The sequence below is a fragment of the Pelodiscus sinensis genome, chromosome 2 (assembly GCF_052426305.1).
Source record: "Pelodiscus sinensis isolate ZL-2025 chromosome 2, ASM5242630v1, whole genome shotgun sequence".
In the NCBI taxonomy this organism is placed as follows: domain Eukaryota; kingdom Metazoa; phylum Chordata; order Testudines; family Trionychidae; genus Pelodiscus; species Pelodiscus sinensis.
The window spans coordinates 171,422,082-171,441,679 of NC_143053.1; the positions used below are offsets into that span (position 1 = coordinate 171,422,082).

Here is a 19,598-nt window from a genome sequence, read left to right on the forward strand (position 1 = left end):
TCCCATGCCCTTTCCCCTCATTGTCTCCTCTTGGCCTCCTGGCATTTGTCTCTCCTCCACCCTGCTCCTTGGTGTCTTCCCCTTTATTCTCCTGCCTTGGCCTTCTCCTGTCCCCTCAGCACAAGCCCCTTCCTCTCCTCATGCCCACCTTCCCCTTAGTTCTCTTTCTGCCTCTTCCCTCACCTTCTGCCTTCCTGACACCTACACCACTCAGCTCCCTTGAGCCCCCTGGTGCCAGGGCAGGGTTGCATGGTGGGTGGCTGCTCTGCATGCTGGGGCTGGAGCTGGGGCCGTGGTGTTATTTTTAGTACCCTGGCTCCAGCCCAGGAGCAGCTGCACCGCAGCCCAGGTCCAGTTCTGGCACATGGGGCAGCCACACACCATATGGCCCTGCCCCAGGAGCAGCTGGGGCTATGGATGCATGGCAGCTGCTGGGCCTGGCCCCACAGTACTAAAAATACCACCTCAGCCCCAGCTTCTGTGCCAGCATACGGGGTGTGCCAGGACTCAAGCTGGGGCTCCAGTGCTATTTTCAGTACCTTGCAGATGAGCCCAAAAGAGACTGAAAAGAAGCCCTGATGATACTGTGTGTAATGAAAAATAAGAATTTCAGTTTGTTAGATCTTGTCCTTTATGAGACGCTGCTAAAAGGCGCTTTTAAGAGCTGTGAAGTACTGTTGTCTGTCTATAACTCTGCAGATGTTCATATTTATGTAAGCCCTGAATTCCATAGATCTTATTTAAAACATAAATTTCATAGCTGCTTAATCAAAAAGATTCACTAGCAAACCTGCATAGATTTGTGGTTTTGCTTCCAAAGCATGTGGAATTAAAAGTTTTTACAGTTTGGTCTGGAAGTTGCTAAGTTTGATCTAGTTTCAATTGTGTTTTGCTTTGAGTTTTTGGAGTCAATGAAATCTTAAGCATAAATTTGCAATTCAGATGTGTGAACCAGAAACCTGATAAAATGTTCACAAAAACCCCTGCAAATTGAAGCTGCTGAAATTTGCAGCCCGTCCTCTCATGACCATTTATGTGCAGAAGGTAATGAGGGCCAACACAGTTAATCTGTCTTAAATATTACCTTCTGAACTAAATAACTTTCACTCATCCTCATCACATCTTTGATATAGTTCAATGTGTATTGTATTGTTAGACATACCAACGTAGGCCGCATATAGACACGTATGTAACCACATAGTTATTAAAGTTAAAAAAATCATACTAGGGTGAGATTTTCAGAAGCTCCGAAATAACCTTGGCACACAAGTCCTATTGACTTCCAAGGCACCTAAGTGATTTTTGCTTTTGAACAATGAATCTTGTATAATTATCAAACTATGTCATCAATGAGGATTGTATTTAGACCATGAACTCTTCAGGGCATGGACCATTTCCTTGTTCTCTCTTTATGCATGGCTCAGTACAGTGGCAGCATGGTAATACAACTGAATAACAAGAACAAGGTTAATGGCTTTTGGGCAGATATTTATAGTGTAAACCTTTTATCTTTTCACAGAACCATGTAAACCCAGCAATGGATTTTACACAAACTCCTCCAGGAATGCTAGCCCTTGACAACATGCTATACTTTGCCAAACACCATCAGGACGCATATATCCGGGTAAGGGTTCTTTCCCTCTTCTCACATTTTAGTTTCACAGCTCTCACAGATTTTCATATTTGTAACTCATAATTCCAGGAAAACAGATGGGCTCCTAACATCCCAAAGAGTAATTAACAACTGAAGAAAAAGCCACAGGGCATGGAACTCCACGGCTTTCTCTGAAAGCTTTGCGTGAATGCTCTAGTGTTATCTGTCTCATTCAAGTATTAATTGCCTTTATGTTTTCTAGAGTGACCTGCAAAGGGAAGGGGGGAAATGAGTTTATGCCCTAAGTTATGTATAAAGTAAAATCAGAAAGATTATGTAAAATATGCAGATTTTCTTTTTTTCCTCCCCCCCCCCCCCCCCCCCCCCCGAGAAGAATTTTCTGTCCTGCTCCATTCCCTTAACTCTGCCAAAACTGATCTTATCTCCCTAGGTAAAGATTCCTCCATTGTCTGTCTATTACACCTTGACAACTGACTTTATCAACAGTGTCCTAGGGATTAAGGTGCTTCTAATATGGAGCAATTGGAAATGATGAATTTCATCCCAGGGAGGGATGAAACATGATTCACTCTGCATACCCCACTCTTCTCCCCCTCCCCCCATTCCTGCCCACTCCTCCTCCTACATTAGTTATTCTAAAGACAGTTTGATAGCAATGAGTTATATGTTGCTTCCTTATGTAGAGAGGAGTTGAATAGATAATAATCTCAGAATATTGACATCCTGATCTTTATATTCCTGAAACTAAAGGACAAAATATTCATAAGCCTACCTTCTATAAAAGATTGGAGTATGAGAAAATCAATTCAGTGGAAGTCCAGAAAGTCATTAAGTATTCCTGTAATAGCTGAATGGCACAACTGCAGACAAGAAGAGAGACTTATTTAAAAAAAAAGACTAAAGGCAAGAAGAAAAACAATAGGCATGCATTATCATTGTTAGTAAAAAAAAAAAATCCAAGAGGAATATGAAATATGGCATGTGGAAGGCTCCAATGAAAAGTGAACTTTAAATACATTCATTAACCTACGGTTCTGCACAAAACAGAATAATGCTAAAGCCTTAAGAGGTTTGCAAAGGGCATGCTGACATCCACTTCAGTGATGACCCATAAGCAGAATGTCACCATAATAGGAGACAATAAGGGATAGGCTGTCAAATCTGCCCTTTAAAGACCTCTCCTTCTCTCTGTCCAGCTCTAATGTGGCCATTAAAAAAAGCAGCAGTAACATAGAGTGCAAAGAATATTAAACCATATTAAAAAATGGAAAAGTTATTTACATATTACAAGTCAGTTTTAAAAGGAAACACAACTGAGAGACTATACATTGGATCCTATTTTATTTTTAAAGAGAATTAGGCAAATGACTCCCACTGAAATTCATAGATGGCTTTGAAAATCTCAGCACTTGAGAAGAATATTCGTTATTGGGGCAGTTATAATCCCAAGTACAGAAGACGCTAATTTTTAATTAATATGATTTATATTTTCTTATATTAATCTTTATTTTGCTAGTGTTACATTAAGAATGGGATTTAGCTTTTCACACACAAATAAGTTCTATTTAAATATCCCTTAACCACTCCGTGCTGGTTCAACTTGGTCCCATTATGCAGAGTTTTTAAGAAAATTGTTCCAATTAGGAGGAGTCATTGCCATTCACTGACAGATGTCTGTCCTTCTATAATTCTTATATGGTCCACATTATCAGGGTCTTTGAGTCCCTACACATATAAAATGAATTTAATCATATAGTACTCCAGAAAGTTTGTGCATGTTCTCCTCATTATATAGATGGGGAATTGAGGCACAGACAAAGTAATTTCTCCCAAACCCACTTGGCATCTGTAGCAGATTCAGGAGTTTAGCCCAGAACTTCTGAGTTCCAGGACAGTGCCCTAATCACAAAATTTTCCTTCCAGTAGAGTACTCATCCCACCTCTGCATTATTCCGCAGTGCCATTTTCAGCAGCATATCTGAACAAATTTGAGATCAAAGGTTTGTGGTGTTCCTGGTTTGCTGCAACTCTGATGACAGGAAAACAGTTCACTTTCATGTTTCTCATTTCCTTGCCACTCTGGCTGAGAGACACTATAATGTATCCCAGCAGGCCACGCTCCTCCTGTCCAGCTCCCTATTGGATCTGCTTGCATGGCTCTCACTGGCCTCTGCTTTCTCGTGCAAGTGGGGTGAGGAGAACAAACCTGTACCCTGTTGTTACTTCCACTTGCTTCTTGTCCTCTGGTTCCCAGTATTTCAGCCTCTGTGTCTCAGGTTTTCTCACTCTACTCCAAGCTGCACTTTTCCAACTTTAATAATCTGTCCCTACTCCTGTCTTCCTGAGCCTTTCTTTCCCATTGGAAGCAATTCTGTTTAAGATTAAACAGCATGTAGGAAGTGGAGTGAGAGTGTGGGAAGAGTGTCAGAAGCTGAATCGTCCATATTTGTGGGCACATTGGAGAGGAACGCTATGGTCAGTAAACCATTAGAATAGAGAGATGTCATTTAACACTGTGTACAGTCCTTCATTAACCACAAGGTAGACAAACTTGTATATTCAGCTTAGTAATGGAGGATGGCTGGTCAGAGTTCAGAGATTTGCCTAATTGCTGTATGGTTCTTTCACATCTCTACCGTGTGTATGAAAATCCCTAGCTTCCTTCTCAGAATGTTCAAGGTTTTTCCTGCTAACAGATGCCACCTTACCTTTTCTCCACCTTCAGTGAAAGCAGGAAAATTCCACATATAACATGTGTATTACACTGAAAACTCATATGCCAGAGTGCAGGCAAGTAAGATAGGGTCCCTTATAGTCTTAGGCTGTGTCTAGATTGGCATGATTTTCCAGAAATGCTTTTAATGGAAAAGTTTTCCGTTAAAAGCATTTTCGGAACAGGGCGTCTAGATTGGCATGGATGCTTTTCCGCAAAAGCACTTTTTGCGGAAAAGTGTCCGTGCCAATCTAGACGCGCTTTTCTGCAAAAAAGCCCCAATTGCCATTTTCGCAATTGGGGCTTTTTTGCAGAAAACAAACCTGAGCTGTCTACACTGGCCCTTTTGCGCAAAAGGGACTTTTGCCTGAATGGGATCAGAATAGTATTTCCGCAAGAAGCACTGATTTCTTACAGTAGGAAGTCAGAGCTTTTGCGGAAATTCAAGCGGCCGGTGTAGACAGCTGGCAAGTTTTTCCGGAAAAGCGGCTGATTTTCTGGAAAAACTGGCCAGTCTAGACACAGACAGAGGGTTTGTCTACAATGCAGTTAAAAACTTGTAGCAGGCTCAGTCTGCTTTCCTGTTAAACTGCAGTGTGGATGTCTGGGCTTGGGGTGGGACACAGTCTTGGGGACCCTGCAAGGTGGGAGGGTCCCCCAGCTCGGGCTGCAGCCTGAACCACAATGTCTGCGCAGCACTGAAACAGCCCCATCGCCCAAGCCCCATCAACCTGACTCAGGTGGCAGGAGCCAGACGTGGGTGTCTGTTTCTAGTGTAGATATACCCTCAGTTTTGACAAACTGTACAAGAGCAGTGGACAAAGACCATGGGTAAGGGAGGAAGAGCTGTGCTGATAAGAAAATGTGTCTGCCGAAGATATTGATGCAAACATCTTGTGAGGTTAGACTGGATTTCCTGTTCCAGTTACTTTACTTCTGCCTTTTTTCAGACCTGTAAGGGAGCTTTCATTGACCTAACTATAGAAGTGTCCGCACTTAAATCTCACCCTTGCCAATGTATTGGCCTCACTTTGTCTACTTAATAATTGCACCTTTGTGAGTGGTGTAGTCAAGGTCAGTATAGTTTGGTTGACGTGGTGTCCATATAGACATTGCTTTGCTCATGTCAACCTCTATTGGCTTTCAGGAGTTATCCTGCAATGCCCCACGCTGACAGAACAATTGCTAGAAGCGCTCCTGGTGAGGACGTGCACCACTGACATAAAGAGCCAAGAGTAGACATGCTTAAGTGATGTAATTCCTACATAAGCTGTATGCGGTCATAAATGAGGTCAATTTAATTTTGTGGTGTTGACAGGGCCCAAGAGGGAAAAATTAAGATTTGTAGGTCTTGCAGAAAGTTTTGGGGTAGATACTTGAAGGAGATAAAAGGGTGGAGGCAAGTTGAATTGAATTAAAAGGGGCTTTCAAAGTTTAGGGGATTAGATGAAGAAGATCTAGTGACAAGGCTGTTAGGAAATTGAGAGGGTGGATAACTCTGTGTGGTGAAAGAAGAAAGAATTCCAAGAAGAGAAAAAAAAGCGTTGTCAAAGTTCTGTAATAGAAATAATTAAAAACAAATAAAACGTGAATGACTTTACCCTCCTATCTTTTGCTTCTTTTCCTCCTTCCTCTCTTTTTCTGCTAGCAGTTCAACAAGGGACTTATCTCTAGAATAAATGTAATTTTTTCTTTGTTCACACAATTCTGTTTTTCTTCTACCCCAGAGTCAGTTTTTAAACAGGTTTCATTTGGACTTTTATGTTAATTGTTGAATTTCACCGTCTGTTTACCTATTAATGTGATTAGGGTCTCTTGAGAAAAAGGTTGTTTAGAATAAAGAAAGCACAGTTAGCTCTAATTATATGGGACTTTTTTAAGTTTGCTGTGGAATTAGCTTTTCTTTTTTATATTTTTTTTTTATTAAGTCACTGGGTGATATCTGTGACTTAAGAAAAATACACAGCAGTTTTTTGTGTTCCACTTACAAAATCCATTGTGGTCCGTAGAGGCCCTGCTTTGAAAAGGTGCAGTCATGTAATCTATGTTATTCACCGATGGAAGTAATACTGAATCTTTGAAAGAAATTAAAGAACTTTTAAACATTCAAAAGGGAAAATTGGCAGTTTCCCAAGCTGCATAATTACAGGACAGTTCATAGCGTGTAATTAAAGTTAACAGTGAAGCAAATGATTGGAATAAAGCTTTGTGACAGATAAACTTTTTTTTGTTCTTAAGTAGCAGACAAGTTCCTCCCCACCCTATCCAAACCACCTCAGCTGCAATTTCTAATACATTTTTTACAATAAAATTAAGTTACCATTTAAACATATATTATGCAGTAACGGGATTTTCCAGTGGAATGACATTTTGCTAAAACCAACTTGCAGTACTACAGAGCTGAAACTTTCCTTAGTGTAAAAAGTGGCTTCTGAAAAAGTCTTTTTTCTGGAACTTTTGTTGATTATTATTTGTGGTTATAATCTCTTGTCCTTGCCCGTTGCTTTGTCCGGGATTTTTTTTTTCAAGATACAATTGAGAATGAACTAGAAAGCTTTGTATGTGAAATACTTTGTTTTCATGCAGGTGCCTGCTTGAAAACGTACTTATATCGATGTAATAAATGGAGTGTCTATTCACTAGTCTGTCCCTGGAGCTCTCTTCATTGCCATCTCCCAAGCCAGCTTGCACTCCACTGGGTGAAGTGGAGCGACGGGGCTGGCCCAACAGATGGTGGTGAAGAAGCAGAGATTGCTGCGTTACTCAGCTTCCCAACAGCTCACCTGCTGCAACCTGTGCCAGGCTCCCTAAGTAGTCCCCGAGGCTATGGCCCTTGACGGGAGGCAGGGCGGAGCAGTGTTGGGAAGAGGTGGTGTGGGGGCAAAGCAGGGGCTGGACTTGGGGGAAGGGTACCGACAGCCCCCAAGACTGCAGGGACTCACATGCCAGCAGCCACGTGTGGGACAGATTGTGGGACTGCTCAGGCTGCAGATGGCCTGTGGGCCGTGAATTTGAGATTCCTGCCATAGATCATCTTCACAGATCATCTTTTTATACTGGTGACCTGCATCAGATGTAAACATGGGAGGACAGAATGTTTCTGCTAATCATTGTTCTGCCAAACAAGTCAAATGTGACGTGTGGTGGCTGTTATGCAGGCAAAGAAGGGTTCTCAACTAATGCATCTATTCTGGGTGATGTACAACTCTTTATTGTGTTCAATCAGAATCTTATGGGTCTTGTGTTTTTTGAGGTCAGATTGTGTCTGGTGGAGACAAATACATCTCCTTTCATTTTAAGTTTCAACTAGTTTTTCTAATGTAGGGACCTTAGCGTGACTATTTGTGAGTTGGAACCATGTTTCTCATATTTAGTAAAAATCAAAATGGAGTGGCAGTGAGTCCATTATTGTTTGAAATCATGAATGTGGCCTTAAGTAAAGGCAAAACACCAGGTACCTGTGGCATCAGTGAATTTCTCAGATTCTTATCAGTAGCATATGAGTCTTCAAAAATTTTGGGGGAGGAGGAGGTGGCGTTTCTGAGCCTGAAAGATGCAGATGATTGTTGCTGGCATTCTGTGAAGATCATTCATAACCTTAAGAGGTTGAGTCAGACTGCGTACTGTATGTTTTTACATAGTTTTGTTTTATAGGAGGCTTCCTACACGTCCTTCTACCAATTCACAAAAGTTTCCTTGTGCTTACTCATTCTATCCTGATCAGAATGAGTGTCCATCACATAATTTGAGCATTTTTGAAGCAAAATTTAATGTGATTTCTGTAATCCATTTTTTTCTGCCTAAAATGATTGGAAAGGGTTATAATTTATTTCCATGTTGTTAAAGTTGATAAGAAAAGCGATCCTTTATTGCATTTATTTTTCTAATTTATGCAGCTTATATATCTAGGTCATTGATTCCCAAACTTTTTAATTTTATTGTTGCCTTCTCTCCTAATATTTTCATTCTCTGTTTTCTTTTGCCTGTTCTCCCTCTTCTCCACCCCTTTTATTTTATTTTATTTTTCTGTTCTTTCCACCCTCTTGCTCTTACCACATCTTATATTCCCCTCTTCCCCCCTCCCCGTAGCTCTGTTTCTCCCCTCCTCGTTCTCTCACTTACCAGAAGGCTCCATGTTTCTGAGGGTTGAGAACAACCATTTGTGTCTGCAGAACTGTTGAGTTCTATGGGAGCTGAGAACAGCTTGGACTGATGGGCTGATGATTAAACTTGTGGCACGGTATTGGGAGCTGCCAGCTAAATTGAATCCTGGTCCAAAGCTCACTGAAATTGATGGGAGACTTTGGATCAGGTCCTTTTGGAGAGGTTTGCAGTGTGTATGGATGTGAGGCCTTGTAGCTTTTATCACTTAATCTGTCTCTTTCCTCCACCCCATGTACCCTCTTATCCTCCTGAACTACTCAGGTGGTGTGATGTTATCCAGTTGAAATATTAGACACCTGATTAAAATGTGACACATGGCCAGAAAGCGTTAAGCAGCCCATAGGCTGAATGACCCTGGGTTGACCTCTACAGACTTATTAGGAAGATACGTAAATGATAGTTGAGTTATTATATTAGGTTAGAGAAGACTTTTGAAATGCAAACCTGTATTGTTAGGGCATTAGAATGGTAAGTGATGTAAACAAACAATTCTTGTCTATTAGGCTGTGTCCACACTCAGGGGTTCTTTCGAAAAAAGTAGCCTTTTTTCGAAAGAACTTCCCCTGCATCCAGACTCAAGCCGCGTTCTTTCAAAATTATTTCGAAAGAACGCGGCTTTTCTTTCGATGGCGGTAAACCTCGTTTCACGAGGAAGAACGCCTTCCTTCGAAAGTTCTTCTTTCGAAGGAAGGCGTTCTTCAATGTAAAGAGGCTGTCTTCGAAAGAGAGCATCCAGACTCGCTGGGTGCTCTCTTTCGAAAAAGCGGATTTCCGCTATCGAAAGATCCGCCTGCAGTCTAGACGCGCTCTTTCGAAAGAGCCTCTTTCGAAAGATGCTTTCGAAAGAGGCTCTTTCGAAAGATGCTTTCGAAAGAGGCTCTTTCGAAAGAAGCCTGCAGTCTAGACACACCCTCACTGTAGCCTTGATTCACATTCAAAAGAGAATATTAATATATCTGATTAAGTAGTATTATTGTCTATATGTTTCTTTGAAAGTTGTGGTAAATTGTATATGAACTATTTAATGGATAAATTACCCTATGCTAATTGCCATTATGTTTGGGAGACAGAAGGTTACATCAAAAGCCAGGCCAAGAGGTTTCTGGAAATCTTAGACACATATTTCTAATATATATGTTATCTGCCCATCTGTCTGTGAGTCCATTTGTTCAAGAACTCCCCCTAAACGTTAAGAGCTAGGACCACCTGATTTTGTATGCAGTTTCTTCTTATCATACCTTAAAGCCAGGTAAGGTTTGGTTGTGCCAGAACAACGGGATGTGGCTGGAATTCGATTGTTTCTCATAAACTGGAAAGGGACGGATCTGGCAGGAGGGACACTTATACTGCAGAATGACCATAGGGGGACACCAAGGGACCATAGATGGCGACTGGGACAGCTATAGCCCCAATGGTCCAGCAAGGGTGGAGAAAAGGACAGCTATCTACTATATATTTGAGAGACTGTGTCTGTTTGTCTCTCTGTCCCCCAGCCAGGGAACATGCACCCCTCCATTGGCCATGCCCACTGCACCTGCAGCAACCATGGACAGGCGCTTCTCAGCTGGCCTCAAGCTGCTGCAGTGAGAGAAGGCTCCATAGGAGCATACTGAACCCATCATCCCTAGTGCCTCTCCCCCCCCCCACACACACACACAACATGCTGAGCAATGATTTAAATCAGTGTTTCTTAAACTTTTTAGGACCAGGGAACACCAAACAATAATTTTTTTTTTTATGAGGAACACCAAAGATTTTTTCGTTGGGGGGTGGGAGGGGAAGGTCGCCTGCCTCTTTAAGGGTGGCCATTTTCAACTCTGTTGTTCTCCATGGCACGCCTCTGACTGCCTCACGCACACCAGTGTGCTGTGGAACCCAGTTTAAGAAACACTGATTTAAATGAAGAAAATCAAAACTTATTTGAGTTTGGGAACCAAGCAATGCCGGGTAAATCTTCTAGTTAAGTATAAAGGCTTTTGGACGTGGGTCTTTATCATCTCATCTCTGCTTGGATACTCATAAGGAAAGCTGCAAGCCATAAAGAATGGGATCTCAGGGTCCCCTTTTGACCCTACAAGGGACATGGACTTAATAATTCTGGATTGATGCTGAAAAACCCATCTGCAGCTACAAAGCTCAACAACTCAATGAATCTGATCACAGAACTTTTCTCATGTCTGTATGTATTTGATCGCTATAACCGATTTCAACTCTCACATTTCCTTCTTTCTTTTTATAAATAAACCTTTAGATTTTAGTTAGTAAAGGACTGGCAACAGCATGATTTCTCGGTAAGACCCGAGTTGTATATTGACCTGGGTGGGTGGGATCAGAAGAACCTATTATTTTATGAGATTGGTTGTAAGGAATTGCTCATCTCAGAAACCAGTGTTTTTGATGGTGTTAATAACACTGGAATGCCTCCAGAACTGCTTATATAACTTCTTGTTAGCTACTATAGGGGCTGGAACAGGTATTTTTGTGGCTAGTTTAAGCTATCTTATGGGTTATAACCACCAGCATTTTGGGATAGAGTTGTCCTGTCGCTCAGCAGCGTGTTCAGAATTTGGCATTCTTAGTTGTGATCCACAAAGGCAGAGCTATAGGTATTATTGACAAATCCACCCCACACATGTAGAATGCTGATGTAGATCAGCAGTTCTGAACTTCATTGTATCGTGATCCCCCGTCTGACAACAAAAATTACTACGTGACCCCCAGTTGGAGAAGAGGGGAATGTGGGGTCACAGTTGGAGCCTGGATGCTGCAGGCAGATCGCGGGGGTGGGAGCCCAAGTTCTGCTACCCTGGCCTGAAGCCCTTGGGCTTCAGCTTTAGTCTGGGTGATGAGGCTCAGGCTTCAGCTTCATCCCTGGACCCCAGTGAGTCTGGTGCTGGCCTTGGCATCGCCATTAAAGTGGGGACATTGATTGGGATCCCAACCCACAGTTTGAGATCCAAACGTCTTTAATGCCCGTATCACAGCAATGTGGTATGGCACCAGTGGAACTAGCTTAACTCTATAAAACCAGGAAAAGAGATACAGCCACCACCACTTACATGGATGGTGGGTATAAGAGGGAGGGGAAGACAATGCCTTCCCACACTGCTGCCCCAACCACCTTCAGTGCTTCTCCCCTAGGGCTGTCTGTGATTCAGCCATGCTGAGACTGGGGTTTTGCTGCTAGCTATCTGTGGCTGGGGAGACTGAGACCATACACTGCCTGCCCTCCCTCTCCCCAGTGCGCATCCCACAGCCACATGCCACTTGCCCTCCCTCTCCCCAGTACTTAGTGAAGCCACGTGCCACTTGCCCTACCTCTCCCCAGTACTCTGCCCGTGGCCTTGTGCCACTCGCCCTCCCTCTCCCCAGTACTCTGCCCGTGGCCATGTGCCACTCGCCCTCCCTCTCCCCAGTGCTCCGTCCTCAGCCACTTGCCCTCCATCTCCCCGGTACTCTGCCCATGGCCATGTGCCACTCTCCCCAGTACTCCACCCGTGGCCACGTGCCACTCGCCCTCACTCTCCTCAGTGTTCTGCTCACGGGCACATGCCACTCACCCTCCCTCTCCCCAGTACTCTACCTGTGGCCATGTGCCACTTGCCTTCCATCTCCCCAGTAATCCAGCCAGGGCCAGGGAAGGCTGAGGCACTACCCAATCAGTCTATAGTAGGGGGAGGCTCCCACAAGATCTCAGGCGGCAGGGACAGGGCTGGGGGCTTTCCTACCTCAGCACTAGTTTCACCCACAACCCATGACCACCTACTTGCTGCACCTATTCTGCTCTGATTGAGGAGGTGCTGAAGTGGACAAGAGAACCTGACTCTTCAACTTTGGTGGAAGGAGGAATCCCTGGCTCCATCTGTTGCTCTAGTGGGGAAGACGAGGCATTGCGTGGCATTGCAAAGGCCCTCCTCCAACCACCAGTACCCTCACTGCCTGAAGAAAGTGAAGAGGGGCCCTGGTCCTATTTTCCAAGGTGCATTGGTTTTGGGACCACCTGTTTTTGTTTAGAGGGGAAAATCCCTGCTTCACTACAAAAGGAATTTACTATTCATCTACATTTGGTAGGAATAATGTGAATGCAGCATCAAAGACTCTGAAATTGTGCTGCATACTGTACTGTCGGCACTACTTACAGTCTGACAAGCAGAAAGATTATTTCAGTGGGGAACCATTCATTGTGCAGCACTCTCCATATGAAACAATTACAGGTACATCTCAGATCAGCAACTGGATATTTCAGTATCCATTGCTCAACACTAAACAGTGTGAAGAAATTCATAATTGTCAAGAGTCAAACTAAACATTCCATTCAAAACACACATCTGGAGAACCTCCCCACTGAGTTAAGGAGAATAAGAAGCACTCATCTGAAGGAAATACCAGATTTAAGGTATTCCATTCAAAGGTGTTTAATTTGGACCCACAGTGTGAACGTATTATCTTTACAGTGTTCAGTTATATGACCACATATTATTTGTTTTCTCAGGACTGCTTCATATTGTCTCATGGTTGGGTAACCATATTGGTGGTTCATGCCTTTCTTTTGACAGTTCTTCCTGTGACTAGCAGACTGCAGGTCACCTTCACATAACACCTCAGTTATACACTTGGATATTCTGCACCCAACTTCTCTATGTGGAGATCCATCGTAGACTTATCACCCAGGGCCTTTAACTTGGTCCTGTAGATAAACCTTAGCTCCCATTCATTAAAGTCAAGGTTATTCAGCCAAGTTCCTTATATGAGAGAGACTGTTTCATTGAGGGCTGGTCAGCCTTTCTCTGTCCCTGCCACTCCAAATTTTTAATTCCATAGATCAGAGATTCCCTACTCCTTGTCTGCAAACCTCTGCCTGCTGGGCTGTGGCACTCTGCCAGACCATGCCCCTAGTCATGTGCCATGGTTGGAGCTGGGCCGCGGTGGGCTGTCCCTACTGGGGACATATGCAGTATCAAAAATGTTGGGAACCTCTGCCTTAGATGGTGATCCAAATCCCTTTCTCTGAAAGTAGTAAGTTTTTTGTTTTGTCCTACAAAGCTGTGGTTGTTCCACATCAATGCACTGTAGAAGGCTGAAGATGATGTGGGGCAGAAGAACAGAGAGGGCAAAAGGAGCATCATGGGAAGGTAGAAGGAAAATAGACATAAGAGATAGGAGGAGAGGTTGGAGGGACAACCCAGAAGGAAGGGTCATGGGGTATGAGTAAAGGTAAATGTTTTTGGGAGAAAAGGCAGAGCGGTGAAAGGTAAAGACAGAAATCCTATCTTCCTTTTATCCAACACAAGCAGGAAATACTACTTCCAGACAAGGCAATTAAGGCACCTGGACGTGACAGGAATGATAGAGATGTTCATTGTACATAACCAAGGGTAACAAAACTAAGAAAATTAAAATGCCAAGGGGAAGAAAAGATGGAATGTCCCGTTTCTTTTGGCATTCAAATACAAGGTGGAACCTCTCTACATCGGGACTCTCTGGTCTGACAACTGGATCGTGGATGTTCTAGGACAAGTGAGTCCTGGTGGAGGACTGGCCACTAGATCTCCTGCAGACTGGCTCTGGCCGGCCGCTGGACCAGGGCTGAGGGGATTGGTAGCAGGGGGAGCAGAAATGGTCCGGCAAATGGTCCTGGTCTGGCAAAATCCCTCATGTGGGAGCAGTCACGTTGTAAGGGTGTCAGACCAGGAAGGTCCAACCTGTGCTTCCCGATTGCTTCTACTGAATCTAGTGAGGGTTATTATCTTAGCTAACTCTCCAAAACTTTTGATGTTTGGCTGTCACAAATGCAAGAAAAGTAAGGCTTGGCTATATTATTGTACAAGTCTAGAGAAATATTCATTTTAATAGTGCTGAGCTGCCTGTGAAAGAATTTGCCTTGGGATTTACTGTAAGTATTACTGTCATTGTAGTGGATCTTGTAGCCCTTCACTCTGTATCTCGTTCCTAGTCCTAATGAATCTCTGTGGTATTCCTAAGCTCAGTGAAGGAATCTAAGTAATACACCAACAATTGGTCTGGAGCAATATTCTTTGAGCCAACATCCTAATGCAAGGGACTAGAGCGCTGGCTAAACATCGAAGGAAAATATTTGGCTTCCAGTTGCTCCCTTCTGTATCTGGATGATGGAAATCACGAAGGCAAGGCCCATCTTTTTAATTTTGTCTCAGTTACAGGCAGTCCCCGGGTTACGTACAAGATAGGGACTGTAGGATTGTTCTTAAGTTGAATTTGTATGTAAGTCGGAACTGGTACATATTGTAGGGGAAACTCTAGCCAAACATTTTTCCAGAGCTCAGTTTTATTCTCCCACACCTCACTTCCCTCAGTCCTTTATTCTCAAGCTGAGGTGTCTGCTGAGAAAAGCCGCTCTACGTCTCCCTGGTCTGCTGTGGGGGGCGCTAGCTTCGCGTCTCCCTGGTCTGCTGGCAGGAAGCAGCTAGTGCGGGGTTGTTTCACCCCGTTTGTAAGTAGGGATCCGATGTAAGTCGGATCCATGTAACCCGGGGACTGCCTGTACTAATAAAAAGTCTATTGAAAACACACAAGCTGCTTGTATTGTCTCGGTTAACATTATGTTATGGTCAGATATGAAAAACATTTATTTGTCCAATATTAAGGAACCGTTTCATGCTCCAATGGCATGGTATTCAATGAAGGATCACCAAGGCATAACAGAAAGTTTCCAGCAACAGTTATTAAGTTTGTTTCCTGCTTGTTGATTGAAACTTTATATTATACCACTGTCATTCTGGCATGAGACTTGAGTTTTTGCTGTGTTATCCTCTGTAGTTTTGAACACCTCTCTCTCTCTCTCTCTCTCTCTCTCTCTCTCAAGTTTATTATAAGAGTTTTCGGTCATGCAGGCTCCTGTTGATTTAAAGAGCATACTGTAAAGTATATAGAGTAGTGGATATCAACAAAGTCATGTGTGCCAAGAAAGAAATATTCTCCTCTATATCTTTCTAAATGCCTCACTGGGTGAATGGCTGTCGGATGTCTAGCATTCTTCTTTGCTGGAGAAGCAGCTTGTCTCCTTCAAAGACAACTCCTGGATAAATATCTATCTTTTCCAGCTTTAACCCTGTAGAAAGAAGCATCCTTGAAACAATCAGTTTAGTGGACTCATTGCTGCCTAAGGGTTAGCTGCAAGATCAAACTGTGGGAAGCAATAGGTCATCTACACCGATTGTTGACAATTGATGGTGGAGATGGTACCATTTCCAAATGTAAACAAAGGCCTTTGTTTCTCTCTCTGACATGTCTTGATTCTGTTGAATAATTATTTGGAAACCTTCTCCTCAGTCTGACAGTAAAGATAGAAAATTAGGTGGGAAAGGAATATTTGCTGTGACCAGGCGCACTGACAGGGGGAGGTAAAGAGGGCAGTTGCCCCAGAGCCTGGCAATATAAAAGGTGCCTGGGGCTCATGGCCACCACTGCTACTAGCGCGATGGCAGCTAGAGCCCCAGGCAGCGTGCTCTGCACAGTGCAGAAGGGCTGACAGAGAGAGGCTAATCCTAGTCCAGCCCAATCCTGGTGTGCAGAGCTGTCCCCCTCCCGCACACTCTTGTTCAGTGGCCTGCCAACTCTGGCTGTGCCACAAATTAAGTAACTTGGAAAATATATTATAAAACAAAAGGACAAATATTTGCTGCAACATTATCCTGCAACTCCTGCCCCGTAATTAGCTATAGATTATTAGTGGTAGGAATGCATTAAAAAAGGTAAATAACATCTACTGTCTTAAAAATTGTATTGTCTTCCCCTTTCATATGTCTTTAAGCTAGTGGTCATCAACTGGTCGATTACGATTGACTGGTTGAACCTGGAGACTCTCCTGGCTGATAGAGGCAAGCTCCATGCCCTCCCTGAACCCACACTGCTACTGAAAGCAGCCAGCATGCCCCCATGGCCCTGGGAGTGGGAGGGAGAGGAGGGGACAGAGGTCTCTAAGCACTGTTCCTGCCTGCAAGTACCACCCCCGCTCCCCACAGCTCCTATTGGCTGGGAATAGGAACTGTAGCCAATAGGAGCTGCAAGAGTGGTGTCTGCAGAGAGGGGCCATGCATAGAGCCAGGTGCCTCCCCACGGGCTATAGGCTCCTTCTTGGCATGGCGTGGGGCTGGGGTTGCCTGAGGTGGGCAGGTTCTGTATGGCTGTGCAGCGTGAAGGGCAGGAGTATCATGAGTACAGCAGCCCGGCTATACTGGACCAGCACTTCTCTTCCACCTTTCAACCTGCAGCCTCGTGAAAGCAGCTTCCTTCCCCCCTCCACCGCATACCTCCTGCATCCCAAGCCTCTGCCTCAGGCTTGAGCTCCCACCCAGAATTGGCTGCCTCTCTGCATATATCCCTCCTACACCCTATAGCCTCTGTGACAGTCCTGGCCCCCTTTTCCCAGAACCAGGATCCTGAGCAACCTAGTGCACCCAAATTCCCTGAACCAGCCCAGAGCTTACTCCTGCACACAAACTTCCTCCTAGAGCTTGAACCTCTCACCTCTCCTGCACCCCTGCCTCATGCTTAGCCCAGAGACCACTCCCACACTGCAAACCCCTCTGCCTCAGTCTAGAACCTGCACCCCCTCTTGTACCCCAACCCTCTTCTCCAGCCCACTAAGAGTAAGGGTGGGTGGGTGTGAACAAGGGGGGCAATGAAGTGAGCATGGTGGGGGTTTGGGGAAGGGACGGGGCCTCATGAAAGGGGCAGGGTAGATCCTGGGTTGTTTTAAATACAAAAAGTTAGTTTGAGTGTAGAAGGTTTGGAGACCACTGCTTTAACCCATTCTTACCTTTTCAGTAACATCTTCAATTTGTTCCTCTTAGGGCTTATTTTGTCTTCCTATCTTTATTGTTGTCTGTACTGTAGACTGCAATAGCTATCCTCCTCCCCCCTCCCCCCTTGTACTTTGGCATTTCTTTGTAGTTCTATTTTTTTCCCTCGGAGCTCTCCCTGGTCTCTTTTCTCTCATATTGTTTCTTCTGTTTGCTCTCCCCTGTAGTTGTTCTGCCTTTTCCTTGGCCTCTTTCCCATTACATCTTTTTTACTTTTTTCTCTACCCTGGATCCTTTTTAATGAGCACTGAACACAGCGGTTGTCTTAACTTTCTTCACAGTGCCTCAGTGGAGGGGTAGTAGTTTCTAAACAATAGCTGATCTTATTTCCCTTACTTAAAATAGTAGTGGGTTAGGTTTGGAGTTTTAGCCTGTGCTCTAAATTTCATACCTTGTGCTTAGTTAAACCAGATAATGTTTTACAAAATATCTTTGTAATAATTGTATGAGGCTGTAAACAAATTCCGTTTCCTTGGATCAGTTAAAAGACTTTTCTGAAAATTACCTTGGTCCAGGGAAAGATTTTTGGGACATTACTGAAAGGTTCATATCCAAGAGAAGATGAAGCCATTATGTACCGCGTTATCAGAATGGTACAGTTTCCCCAAATAAACTGGCATGTACTTCGGAGGAAAAAATACAGTTGCACGCCTCTCAGTTTCTTTGATGGATCTTTGAGGTGGCTGACAATAGAAGGAAATGAAGGCAAGAACTGGATGAGCAATATGCAGCACTCCCACAATTTGGAATAAGGATTGTTTCATTAAATGTGTTTGCAGCACTTACAATGGTAGAAGACCAAATCCCTGATTGGGGCCTCTAGGTGAAAGGCAAATAATAAACATAAAACCATTTTAAAAAAACAGCTGAGGGAGGTAGTACCACACCAGGAAAAGAAAGAGCAGCTAGGTAGTTCAAGGTTGGGATTAGACCAAGAGGAGTTGCATCTTAACTGTGGATTCTCATTTGAAGAAGTGCTATGTGAGTTTGGCAGCAACTTGGCTATTAGTTTTTCTTACAGGAATAAATAAATGAATAGAATCATTCATCAAGCTAAGTTATAAAAATCTAATACAAAGGTGCATGAATATTTTTGTTCTAGACCTGTATTTTATTTTCTAGATGTGTTTTTTTCCTCTTGCTTGTGTTTTTGAGCAACTTGCTAAAGAAACCTGTTTGCCCTCTGACTATTTCTGTCCCTTTCACAATCAGTGAGCTCAGGGAAGCAAAGATACTGCCTTTGTCTGCTGTGTTTTATTAATGTTTTAATTTGCATGAGGATATAGGATTCCTGAGTTATGAAAAGTGTTTCACAGATCTACTAATGAATGTTTTAAATCTATTGCCAAAATTAGGAATTATTTCTCCTGGGTTGTTTATAAGAGCTGTTTTTTTTACAGTCATTGTGGCTTATTAAAGATCAGTATCAGTATCTGTAGAATTTACATCCACATATTTAATTGCATCTTCCATCTTCCTTGCTTGCTATGTGTCATGTCATCTTTGTTCTGCACAGAAAATGTAAAAAGATTAATTCTTCAATGGAATGAGGAAGAAGAGCATTCTGAAGCTGCTTTACACACTGAATACTCAAATTGCCATTTAATTCGGCATATCATAGTACACAGTGCCTCAACTGTTTCTCAGCCATTCTTATTGAGTGCAGTAATTCTGCCTTAACATTATACAAAGATAGTGTTACCATTAAATATTTATGGACTCATGAAATGTTAACACATTGGGTTAATGCGAAATTCAACAAAATGCATTTGCCAGGAGCAGTGATATTGCTAAGATATTGCCGTTTCCCCCCTCTGCTTTCATTTGGTTTCTGCATTGATTTTATTACCTCCTTTCTTTAGCTGTATCGAAATCTGTGTCAGAAAAGCCCTCTGCTCCCATATGCAGATTTTCTGCTTTATTGTGTGTGTGTGTATGTGTGTGAGAGAGAGAGTGTGTGAGAGAGAGAGTGTGTGAGAGAGAGAGTGTGTGAGAGAAAGAGAGAGAGAGAGAGTGTGTGTAAGAGAAAAAGAGAGAGAGAGAGAAAGGGATTTCAATAATGAGAGGTGAAGCAATGCATTTTCTGTCCAATCCCCAGCATTTGGGTCTGGGAACAGATCACTTTTTTCCTATGAGAAGGGCTCTAAAAGAAAGATATCTATTCCAGAATGCACAGTGGAGATGTTCACATGTTCCTAAAGGGTGACTGCAGGAATGTAAAACAAAAATTATATAGGCATTTCTTTGATTTGGCGCAGCTGTTATC

The 19,598-nt window shown here is 43.3% G+C and overlaps 1 protein-coding gene across 1 annotated transcript in view; it reads left to right on the forward strand.

Annotated features, from left to right (window-relative positions):
• The window catches only part of ELMO1 (engulfment and cell motility 1), a 448,991-nt gene that overhangs the window by 219,480 nt on the left and 209,913 nt on the right, over positions 1–19,598 (forward strand). Inside the window, exon 14 of the mRNA XM_075921743.2 lies at positions 1,520–1,624. Within this exon, the coding sequence (XP_075777858.1) occupies positions 1,520–1,624 (105 nt within the window). The remainder of the gene's footprint in view (positions 1–1,519; positions 1,625–19,598) is intronic.